Below are 12892 nucleotides of genomic sequence, written 5' to 3' on the forward strand. Positions count from 1 at the left end.
GGGGCGTGCGGGGCGGCGGGAGGTCGCGGACCCTCGTGGGTGCTCTGACCGGCCGGGCGGTTAACGCCGTGCCCTGGGGAAGGGAACCCCCACGGGCTGGCCCCCTCTTCTGGACGGCGGGGAGAGGGGCTGGCCCCAGGCGGACGTCAGGCTCGACAGAGCAAGCATAATGGGAGAAACTTTGAGGGCAAAATGAATTTTTGAGCAGCTTAAATATTTTAATTGGGTAGCGGGGCGTTGATACTGGACCTGTGCTGCTACGAGCAATGCGATACGCTTCCCTCTGATGAACAGCCTTGCTTTTGGTCTTTGTTTTCGTCAAGCTAAGAGCACAAGGGTGAACTACTTTGAGAAAAGGTTTTGCTCTTAAAGCGGCCGTCTGCTTCGCTCCGCTGAGGAGCTCCATTCTCTCTCAGGTTGCACAGCTCTGACCCTATGGCAATTCGGGAGCACTGCTATACGGTCCCCAAAGTGAGAAGGGGCACCCACCGGTGTGACAGGGCGTACCGCCTGCCCCTGTGCGTGTGCGGAGATTGGGAATACGTGGAGACTGGAATTTCGCAGTGCAAACAGAAAGCTACCAAGCAATTGCCTTAGCGGCTTTGATGGTCGAGTCCATTCAAGAAGCCAAATGACTGGAGCTTTTTCCTAGATTGTATGAAGACCTTAAGTGCAGTGTTTTCAGGGGTGCAACAGTTGATTTAAAAAGCCAATAAATAAGAAGAAAATGTGAAGCTGGGTTGCTATATGTACCTATTTTGGCGCTTACAAATAAAACCTTTGTATTCTGCCCTGCTTTTACTGTAGTTTTCCAGTTGTAACCTCCTCCCTCTGCCATTTACAGCAGCACTTGGTAATAAGACCACTCACAATACTGTTGGAGCACCAGAGAAGCAGGGGTAGAATAGCTGTCCAGGCAGAGGGCTTGCTTTGGAGCATCAGAAAAGACCCTTCCAAGTATAAGTGGCTCATGGGTAAAACTTCAGCCTCAGTACCTCCACACTGATGTATCATCACTCAGTGCTGCTGGATTGCATGGGCTTTTTCATCTCCCTCAACAACTTCAATAAACCCATGAATACAGCAGGGGAATTTTGCCTGTACTGTACTAACGGCATGCAGAGTGATCTAGTCAGCACCACTTTGGTCTTAATTGTATGCGTCTTGTTGTCTCATTGTTTGAGTAGTTCAAGATTCAGGGCCTAGTCTGTTAACTGCTGTCTGTGTATGTCTACCTGTGATGCTTGTATGAATTCCCTGTATGGGCTATGTGTAAGACTAGGTCCTTTAATTTGATTAACAGAAGAGAGTTGAGCTCTTTTTGCAGTTATGTTTGGTTTTCACACTCAAAGGAAATTATAGTGCTTATCATTCTCTTAAGAACTTTATAAATGCTCCACAACCCCCGTGATGCCCCCGTTTGTTATACTTGAAAAGAGTAAGAAGAAACATTAAAACAGTGATTTGCTCAAGGTTTTAGAATTTACCTGTGCCAAAGCTTTCACTTAGATTCTAAGAGTTTCTTGGCTTTATCTCTGTGCTCTGACCATGAGAAACTGTGTCTTCCATGCCTGAAGTACAACATTTAGATAAGTTCCATAATTATGAAATGCACCGAGAGAAAAAAGTATTAGGTTGTATGAAACTTCATTCTCCTCTCCCAATCCAACTCTTAATTGTAAAATTATTTTTTAATGAAATGCAACTGTAACTGTACATTTGTATATATTTCTTTCAGATTTGCAACCAACATAATGCTGAAGCTCCCAACTTGGAACAAGCATTTCACAGAATGGCACAAACAGAACCTAATCTGGACCATGATGTATCATGGTTCCTCCTTCCATCATACTGGGCTAAAATGGTTGTGGCATTAATTTCCTTCCTCTGTTTTGCTAACAGCTATGATGGAGATTTTGTCTTTGATGATTCTGAAGCCATCATCAATAATAAGGTTTGTCTCTCTTCTTTCCCTTGTGCCCTTTGACAGAAATGGTCATAGGAAAAGAAATAACGACAGCAGTTGATCTAAGTAGGCTCAAAATATTCATCCTAGTAAAGAACTTTCTTCTCATATTCCTTTTTTTTAACTTCATGTTTGTTCTGTTATTGTTTGTTTTTTTTTAAATAAACCTTATTTAAGGTTGACAAACAAGCTGTGCAGCAGTGCTCTACTGAAAAGCTACAAGCATAAGTATGCTTAACAAAATCTTATTCCTGAAGCTATTTGAATAACATGACTTGAGTTCTAATGCATAAACAAAAGAATGAACAAATTAAACAGCTTTTTTTTTTTTCTCAGAATATATCCGCTTTCATTCTTTTGCAAGTGAGATGCTCTGTTTAACAAGCGTTGATTTGTGGTCAAGGGGAAGGGATCTCTTTTTGCCATACCAAATGGACTTAGTCTGCTTGTCATCTAAGAAAGCCTTATCTAGGGTTGCAGCAAATTTGTATGTGATGTTTAGTAACACTTATTCACAGGGTACCTGTACATCAAGACTGCCTATAGATCTAATTTTATGCTCGTTTCTAAGTCAGTGAGAGTATGCAGTAGACTTTTCTAATACCCGTTGATGTTAATAGGAGATTTTTTCATTATCTTCTCAGGGTGACAGATGAATAAGCCCAATGAATAAACTTACTCTGGTTACAAGATACATAATGCATCACTAAGCAATTGTAGGATGCAGGGGTTTATACCATAAAAATGTTACAGGAGCAAGGAAAGCTTCCTTTTCCTACGCTCCTTCCCCACTTACAGTTCCTGTGACAACTGTATTTTTTTGAAATAGAGGCAGAGTATTCTTGTGCTCTATTTTAAAACTGATCATACATGCAATGAACAATCCTTGAAATGCTTAGAAATTAATGTGTGACTTGAACAAACCTCTAGCTGAGATTCTTCTGACTTTGACTTGGAGGAGTTGAGTGTCTTCAATTGCTGAGGCACTTCACAGAATCACACGTGAGCCTGTACTCATGGGTGGGTCTTGGTGTTACAGCTCTTATGCTGTTCTGGAAGGTACTCATTAAATGTTTGGAAAGAGAAGCACAGGGTAAAAAGAATCTCCCTCATCTGTTGGCTCTTGTTTTCACGAAGTCGTGGGCTTACAAGGAGAATAATCTGGAGACTCATACTGCTAGATGAACACAATTCTCATTTTTTTGCCTTGCACAAAATTTAGAGGCAACTTATCACTGTGTGCCTTTTAGAATCCCACAGAATTACTGTTTCCTTAGGTAAATTTGTATTATGCTTGTGTAAGTCATCATACCTTGAGTTACAAATGTATGGGGGGAAAATAAATCTGCCGAATGGGAAATCAATCTCAGTTTCTAAGAGAATACTACAGACAAATTAAGAACCTACAGTGATTTTTTTTTTTTATTATTTTTAAGATGCATTATATTTTAAATTATACAGCACCTGGCAATGTTTCATTCTGCAAAGTTTTTTTTGGGCACAACTAATATTTTAATTTCCTGACAGAATGAACAAAAGACTGATGTTGAAACACGGCAGGTTATTTTGTTCATGTGCAATTTCCACACTTGTAATCTTTCTCTATTTCTTTTAATCTTTACTTTCAAAATGTTTCAGTTTATCTATGCAACACAACATCCTGCACCAGGATTATAGCTGTTGGCAACACTGAGAAATTCAACCAACTGCTTAAATAGATTACCTCATACCTAGTCTGTATGTTTGAAAAACTGTGAGGCTTATTCTATTTTTCACATCAAAATCCTCTATTATTCCCTAGAAATGAAATGAGATTTTTGTGACAGTATCATTTTAACACAGGGGTCGTATGAATATATGGAAATACAAAATCCACAAGAAAAACGCAGACAGTGAGTTTACCAGTTTAATGGGGAGGGAGAACATCTAGCAAAAGCACAGTTTATTAAACAAAGTATAGCATATTTTATTCCAATAGCAGAGACAGCAGGTGAAGTAATTTCGTAGATTTACTGACCATTACTATACCAGTATTTTCTTGGGTACCACACAGTGACCTTTTTTTTTAATTAATAGCTACCACAACCACCCCAATCTTTTTTTTTTTTTTTTTTTTTTTTTTAGCAAAGGGCACACTGTTAGTTGACCCTATGCCTACTGTATCATGGAGCGTTCTGTTATTAGATTTTCTTGGGGTTCAAGGCTGTTTTCCAGATGTGTTCTTGTCATTTTAAGCAGCATTTTAACTGGTACACAGCTATGACTTTTGTCTTTATTTATTTACTAGCTTGGCAAGACAAACAGTTGGATTAAGAGGAGCTTCAGACACAATGTGTCATTTCCATAAGCCTTTGTATAGAAAAACTGACCTTTCTTTGAGTACTGAACTCTGCTCTCTGTAAGCTGCTACTAATCAAATATTTAGAGATTCTTTGATATCTACTTTCATTTCTTAAAGAGAAAATCATATATAACTTTTAAACAGCTGTGTCTCTCAGAGCCATCCATTCCTATTTTAGGGTAAGTCCACCGAGTGGCAAAATAAATGTAAGAAACCTTTTTTCATGGAACTTGGATACAAGAGCAAGATACATGACTGAAGATATTTAGGTCACATGGAAGTATAATCTAATCACTGAGTAATTCCATGTATTCAGCTTTTCCTGCATTCTTCCTGTGGAAGACAAAAGATGACTGATTCTAGCGGAAAGGGAAATCTAACCTTGCACATCTCAAATATATTTCCCATCTCAAGTTATTGAACACCATCTATGACACAGAAGACATACTTTTAAAATTTTAATAGTAAAAAAAAAAAGGTGTCTCTGTCATAGTCCCTTTCTTTGGCAAATGTACATAAGAAGCAGTGCTGTTGGTTGGAAAAACAGTCTGAGGGCCACTACCAGCTGTCCCCTGCAGAGTACAAAGACTTCGGTAGGTGATGGTGTACAACCCAGTCCCAACTTGCCCCTGGAAAAGCAGGCCATATTGATTGATGTAGTGGGCTGCTGGTTGAGTGTACTCCTGCTCTGAGAGTCAAATTATGACCTTTAGGGTTTGTGCATACCAGTGAGGAATGGAACAGGAATTTAGGTGCCTAAGGCCAAAATTGCAGTCCCGTGAGAAGAAAGAAATTTGTAGCTACTGTTTGGCAGTAGAAACGTCTGCAAGAGAGTGAAGAAACTTTGCACCGTGATGATTCTTAAGCCCCGTGAGTCTTGATTTCTTTAGATTTTCCTTGAGAATGCCTTAATTCACAGCTGCGAGATAGGACTTTTCAAAGACTACAGTGTTAGCCCTGCTTTCTCTCCTGCGTATTGATTAGTAACCCTTTAGAGAATGCTCACTTCATTTGACAGTGTGCTAGGATTTTTAGCCCACTTGCCCTTCCTAATTTTTCTAATAGTTGTTTAATACTGGCCAAACTTGATCAAGTGATGGAAACAAATCCCTCGATTTTTTGGATTTTGGATGGATGAAAGTCAGAATGTGTTAAGAAGAGAAGCAAGAAAAATTGAGTTCTTTTAAGTTCAGTTTAGCAGCAGTCAGTCAGCAGGGCCCAGACATTTGGCTGTACTTTGGAACTAGCAGTGGTGTGTGTTCTCTCTTGCCTAGCTGAGGATGAGATGGAAGGTACTGGAGACCACAGGAGATGCTCAAGATACTGTAGAAGCAAGTGAGATGGTAGCAGCATTTGAGAGGAACTGGAATGAGTGAACCAAGGGTATTGTAATGTGGGGAATCTTGTAAGTAAATGGAGATGTAGGAGGAATAAGACATAGGACACCAGGTTTTGTAAGATCTGTCATGGGACTAGCAACCCAGTTTGTCTGCTTACTTGTGTCTGTATTGGCTTGTTAATCTGCTTTTGTTTGTTGATCTCTTGAAAAATTTTAGGGGAGAAGGTGGGGGTAGAGTAACTTGTGGTTGATTGCAGGTATAATATTAGCACTCACACAAAAGCTAATCATTTGCTAGTACAATTTTGTTCTTAGCTTCTGTCTTAAGTGTATTTAACCTGCACGTTTGCTGTAGTGTAAATTGGTATTTAATTGCCCCAGGGAAGCAGTGGAAGAGGGGCAAGCAGAAGATGAATATGTTAGTTTGAGCTTCCCAGCTTGTCCTCACAGAAAACTGAGGCGGATGCTACCAAGGTCCTCATTTTTTCCTCTCCAAAGTGGATGTTTTCCATTCAGTAGTCTAGGTTATTTGGATTTTTTCATTATCAGCATGGCTTTACGATAAAAGGGAAGAGTAGTCTTTTCCTTTACAGTGTTTTTTTTAATAGTCCCCTACCCCACCCCGAATTAAAATTATTCATTACTTTTCTGTCTTCCGCTATTAATCTTTTAGAGCAGCATATAGAGATTTTGATTCTTGGTTTCATGTATTCAGAATTTCAAAACAAACCAAAAAAGCTATTTGGATAGTGTCCTGTGCAAAGTAAGGCTTCAAAAAGAGTTAATTGTTTTCTATCTTTAGTGTCCTTGCATTAGTCGTTGTGCTACTGACACTGGTAGAAAAACAGCTATTTCCAGCAGTTTGTAGTTGGCCTCCTTCACAAGGTAACCTAGACCTAAAATCAAAGGCTTTTTACGAAACTATAAGGTAAAGGGGTTTTTTGTGTGTTTCCTATCTCAGCTATTGAGCAGATTATCAACTGATATGAATACTCATAGCTCTACTAAATTACATGCGGTTATGCCTACTTACAGAACCCAAGCATCCTGGCCTTTATGATGATAGACACCCAAGATGTGACTTTCATTGCAAACTTGGGTACCCTGTCAAATGTCAGTAGTGAGCCAACAAAACACCTGCTATGTCTGTGTTAGCATGAGCTTGTATTAGTTAGAACTTGTTTGTGTTTTAGCTGCTTTGAACAAACCAGAAATGTTAAGAATCTGGTAATTTATGATGTTTCCTTTCAGGACCTCAGGGCAGAAACCCCACTTGGTGACCTGTGGCATCATGACTTTTGGGGTAGCAAACTCAGCAGCAATACCAGTCATAAGTCATATCGACCACTAACTGTCCTAACTTTCAGGTGAGACTTTTTTTTTCTTTGCTCGAGGTCTGAATTTTTTTAACATATATTGGCTCAATTGATTGAAGGGAGGAGGCAGCAGAAAAGGAGAGAGACAAAGTAGCTGGAGGGTAGTTGGTTACCTTTCCTGAATATGATTTTCCTGTTCACTACCTTAATCTCAAACTGAGTTTTAATTTTCAAATTGTTTCTTTCCCAAAGTGTACATTATTTTGACATTCTGTATTTCAGTGTACCTTTCAGAGTATGTATCTTATGCTCTTCATATACCTCGGTACTAGGGGCAGGATGTTTCAGTATGTAGGTCACATCATCAAAGAACTAGGAGGTGTACATTCCCTTCACTTAGCTGTGTTGCTACTTACACTGCTATTGTAGTTTCTGTTCTTTGCTTTCCTGGTGACCTGTCAAATGATTTTTTTATAAATAGCATCAATCTACTGTGGCCTTTTGCCACTAGGTCACTGAAGAGTCTTCCCACCTCTTCCCCCCTGATATTCTAACTTCAAGTGACTGTGTGTGAGAATCCTAGTGAGAGATGTCTGCCTGTATATATAACCTGCTGTTTTTCTCAAATAACTGAAGTTTTTATGAGGATTACTTCTGTAGATGTATTTTGCACAAAGATTTGAGCAACCAGTAGACAATGTAGAAATTGGGCACAGTAATGCAGAGAATCTTTGAGGACTCAGTCAAGCTTCTTTATTTTCCCCATGCAACTCAATGCTGTGGGTGGGGACCTGGCAGTGGTTCTGCAGTTGTGTCCGGACTAAGCCAGGGACTAAGTGATTGTGGAAGAGGTACTCCCACTCTTAGTCCTCGTATTCGAGTAAAAACTTTGACTCTTGAGTGCAGTGTCAGTGTTTTAAGTACTTAGCATTGTGGGTTTCACCATCTTTTGGGGTTTCGTCACATTATTGTCAAGGAAAATATGCAACTGAATAGAATTATTAAAGCTTTCAGTGCATTACACAGCACATGCTTTCCTTTCTTTTCAAGGTCTCTATGGTATATTCCATCTCTAGTAACATTCTGGTTAGCTTAAAGAGCAAACTGGGATACAGTCATTACTATATCTGAAAATATAGATGAACATGTGGAGATGGTCCATAAAATGCTATTTTCACAAGTAAGAAATTGCTTTTCTTAATTTCCCTAAGCTCCAACTTTTATGTGTATCACATATATAATAGGTTAAGCTTTCTTCGTAGATCTCACTTAAGCCAGATGCAGGCTGACCAAATGAACTGTATAAAATCCCTTATCCAAACTAAGTTTCTGTATATCCCACCTTCTGATAAAAGTATACAGACAATAACAAGACGTTTCTCCCTTTTCTTCTCCCTCTCTGTTTTACCACACAGTTCCTATCTTGCATAGTGTTTCAGACTGAATTTTCACTTACGCTTCCTTCTGGTTCTAATACTTGCATGAAACCTCTCTCTAGCCAGTCTCACAAATTAGTTACTAAGATGTGCTGACTGACTACTTTCTGGATTGATACTGGATTGGACCCAGATAGTTTCTACATCATCAGTCCAAATGCTAGGACGTTTTTCAGCTAGAATGTTAGTGGAAATCGTAGTCTCAGTGCATATTAGTTTCCTCACTGTGTGGATTTAATTAAAATTATTTTATCAGGTTGTTTTGGGACATAGTTTCTCTTAAGCCCTAGGTATTCCCCCAGTAGGCTGGGCTGTTTATCTGTAGGACACTCCTGCAGTGCAACATTGATGTTATGTTGCTGACCAAAAGCCAGTTCTAAGTAGCCATAGGTATGATTAACATAATAGCATTAACGTGTTTTTGGAGAGGATAGATATTATGCTGAATACAGTATCCCATATGAATACTTTTGACTAAAGATCAGGACATTGTTTCTAGCCTCCTGTGGTGGCTAAGTGGTAATATCGTGCATGCTAGGGTTTGCTGGTATATTTCAGCCTTTTTGTGTGTGTGTGTGTCTAATATGATCTTGCTATGGGATTGTTTAGGTTTTCTGTTTGCATATCTCAAACCATTGATGTAATTCCTAGCCTTAAATGTTTTTGTTTCTATATAGAATTAATTACCTTTTTGCTGGAGGCTTCTACCCGGTTGGTTTCCATGTCATCAATATAATACTGCATTGTACTATCTCAGTGTTGATGGTTGATGTGTTCTCGATTTTGTTGGGTGGACTGCAATTCAGTAATAAAGGAAGAAGGCTAAACCTGGCTCCAAAGACATCTCTTCTAGCTGCTTTGCTGTTTGCTGTACATCCAGTGCACACCGAATGTGTAAGTACTGAATAATTAGATCCAACGATTTATATCTTAGAAGTTCTTGACCATCTTGACTAATTAGTTTTGACATAGCCTTATAGTCTACACATTGTTTTTATATATTCTTAATGCTTCTCTTGGCACATGTCTTATGAGAACAATCAAATATTACGGTTGGTACGTCCAAAAGCTTGTAATCTCACGGGGCTGGACCTTATTAAGAAAGATAAATTAAATAATTTAAGTACAATAACTAAAGAAAGATATCCCTAAACTACAGAATTTCCCTAATTACCGGATTAAGAATTCATTACTAGAAACATTAGCTCAGGAGCAGCCAAGGAGAATGGAAGATAAACTGAATGCAAACATATAACCACTTTTCATTTCCATTTGCTTTAATAAAAAACCCAAGGAGACAGAAAATTGGAATAGGGGCATTATATAAACTCTGTGACTGTATTAGAATACTGCATCCCGTTTTGAATCCATGCTGCAAGGAGGACACTGGGAAAAATGGAGAGGGCTGAGAAGAGCCATGAAAATTATTAAAGGGCTGGATATCATCCCATATCATGAGAGATCAAACTCCTTGGGTTTATATTTTTAATATGAAGGAGAAGATGAAAGGATTTTTTTTTTATCATAGTCTGTAATTATGTACATGGGGAACACAAATTTGGTAGTAGTGTGCCCTTTAACAGTGCAGGCAAAAGCGTAACAGTGGCTGGAAGTTGAAGCTGTAAAGATGCAGAATAGAAACATGGCACATGTGTAGCAACCAATTAAAATACCTCACCACAGATCAAAGTCCTTGTGTGGAAAATCTAGTCAAGAGGAGATGGTTTTCTTAAGAAGCTCCTTTGCACTCCTAGCTAAGAAAATCTTATGTCCTTATGCCAATGGGCTTGCTGGATGTGGTCCCTGATTTCTTGATCTTATAATAATGAGTAAATGAGATATAAAATAATCACAATGCAGGAATCTTTTTATTATTATTTTTATTTTAGAGCTTGGAAGGACTGAGCTACTGAAAAAGTATTAACTTTAACTTTGATTTTTGTGCTAGTAATGAACATTGAACCCTTAGTGCACCTTATTCTATATATATGTGGCACTGATTTTTTCATCTATTCACAATATGCCATGGTTTTGGCTTTTTTTCATTTGCTTTGCACATGATTGATGGGGAAGATTTTATGGAAAGCTATGCCTCTCAACTGACTGGGGATCCCCGCGTGTATTGAAAACCTAGAGATGGTGCAAAGCTATGTATTAGCAATCTGGCATTTTATTTGGCAGTGTGGCTAAAACATCCCACCCATCATTCTCTGGTGTTTGCTTGCCTGCAGAATAGCTGCTTAGCGAGATCTCATTGTGGTAGTGTCAGAAGGGCCCCTGGTATTTGTTCTCCAAAACCAGTTCTAGATGTTGAAGTGAAACAAGTCTTCAGTGCTTTTGATGTTATGACGTGTAAAGAGAAATCTCACTTGAGTCTTATCTTTATAGTAGGCTTACTATTGACTCCTTTATCAATAGCCATAATTTTATTCTTCATTCCATTTGACTCTAAAATATATTTAAATCAGCAGGTTAATAAGACCTTGGTCATGTCAAATAAATTACAAGTGACATGGTCTGCTTGCATATGCAAGATTTGAAGACTTGCATGTGCTTTGGGCAAACATTGGAAGAAGAGGAAAAAAGTAGCATGCTTACATACTGTGTCTCTTCTGAGATCTAGGAGTGAAAAAAGGCTTCTAATCATTTACACAGTGAACAGTAAATCTTGGTACACTAAAGCAGTCATGAAACTGCTCTGGTTCTAGCATGAGTGTGTGTCAGGCAGCATCTCTGCAAAAAGCGTTCCTTATGATTTTAAAGCTGTGAGTTTCAAACATCATGACATCCTGGTTTTGAAATGAGATGACATATTTTGACATAGAATTGTGAAGAATCTGTCTGTTTGCTGCTTTGGATTTTGGTATATACAGCACGAAACAAACTGTCATGTAAAACAGATCTTGAAAAGTTTAATGCTTTCAGTACCTATGTAAGAAAAGCATCTGTCGTTATCATTTTTCAGCCTACGAGTAAACGTTCCTGTGGTGTAGTTCTCTCTTCGAAAAAATACTGATTTTCTGTAACACTTGAGTGATGAAACACTAAATGAAACATGGACATAAGAATATACCTGTTCCTAATTTAAAACTGTATTTATTTTGTTTACTTTGTTACCAGAGACTATGGGCCTGATCCTGCATTTGAGATGACATTGTACTGGTGGAGTCATCTGAGGCCATATATATGTTATTAAACCCTTAATCTCTTTGTTGTAACAAGTTGGCATTTATTTTCAAAATTGTCTCAGTTCACCTTTACTTCTATCTCATTAGCCGAGAGCAGCTCCTGAAACAGAATGACACTTCATTATTTTTACCTTTCAAAGCACTCCACAGCTATTGAGTTAATTCTTGTAATTCCTCTGTAAGGTAGAAAAAGAAGCAGGGAAGTTAGGTGCATGGCTTTGGATAAATCGAGAAGTTTTTCTGAACTGAATTTAGGAGTCCAACAGTTTCTCCTTTTATGGTGCTCAAGGGAAGCTGAGGGTAAAGGGGGATAGAGTCTCCTCAGTGGATTCAGTCCTATTCTCATGCCTCTACACCTCTCTTTCTCTCTCTGATGTTATTTAGAAATAGGTGTTCCATCATGTCAGTCTGACACAAAAAAAAATACCCTTTTCCTAGGAGAGGACTAGCAGGTGCTTTTAAACAAAACGAAGATATGATTTATCTTTTTACTTTCCTCTTTCTGTTCTACTCCCAAAATGGGGCAACTGGTGTACTCCACAGAAACCAAAATTTCTGCTTTTGTCCTTGAACCACCACCTCAAAAAGCGGATTAAAAACCAACCAAACAAACAAAAACCAAAAAGGAACCTGTAGCTGTTCTTCCCTGCTTCAGAAAAGTCTCTGTGTACATTTCCTGGAAATGTGGAACCCAGCACTCCAGGAAGCAGAGCTAGACTGAAAACAAAGGGGTGTTCCCATGATCCTTGTTCTGGGTGTATGTTCTAGTGAGGTGCCAACTTCAGGGCCTATACAGTCCCCTGTCACCCCCCTGAGTCATGATTTGCACAAAAAATCCATGGTGTATCCTGACACTTGTGTAATTGAAGAATGAAGATTCAAGAATATGGCATGCTGTGTCTCAGCAAGTTACTGTAAATACAGTTTGAGGGCTTGAACCAAAGCTTGTTGATGGCCCTGAGAATGCTCTTGGTTAAAATAGGTTGGCACAGATCTGGAGTACAGAGGTCCCAGAATGTGCTTCTCATTTTCTTTTGCATTAGTACAGCTTCTGTTACAAGATACAGTTGGAGGTAGCTCTAATGCAATCAATTAATATAACACACAAAGCTGCCAGAAGGGGGATTTTTTTTTTCTGATTCTGCAGGCTGGAAGCTATTTGTCCATTCTGAGTGTTCAGACTGCAATTTGGAGGCTGGCTTGTCTTCTGAAAGTGGACAGTCGTGATTTGCATTTCAGCAGAGCTGCCAGTTTTATTGGGGTTCAAGATGTTTGCTAAGAGTTCTACTGAAAGGCAACCTGATCC

The 12892-nt window shown here is 38.9% G+C and overlaps 1 protein-coding gene across 1 annotated transcript in view; it reads left to right on the plus strand.

Annotated features, from left to right (window-relative positions):
* The first annotated feature begins 1741 nt into the window (after positions 1–1741).
* Positions 1742–12892, plus strand: part of TMTC4 (transmembrane O-mannosyltransferase targeting cadherins 4) — a 56336-nt gene continuing 45185 nt past the window's right edge. The window contains exons 1-3 of the mRNA XM_009638792.2: positions 1742–1954; positions 6898–7013; positions 9076–9292. Coding sequence (XP_009637087.1) covers positions 1793–1954; positions 6898–7013; positions 9076–9292 — 495 coding nt within the window. The 5' untranslated portion in view covers positions 1742–1792. The remainder of the gene's footprint in view (positions 1955–6897; positions 7014–9075; positions 9293–12892) is intronic.

The sequence above is a fragment of the Egretta garzetta genome, unplaced genomic scaffold, assembly GCF_000687185.1.
Source record: "Egretta garzetta isolate BGI_Z169 unplaced genomic scaffold, ASM68718v1 scaffold450, whole genome shotgun sequence".
NCBI classification, from domain to species: domain Eukaryota; kingdom Metazoa; phylum Chordata; class Aves; order Pelecaniformes; family Ardeidae; genus Egretta; species Egretta garzetta.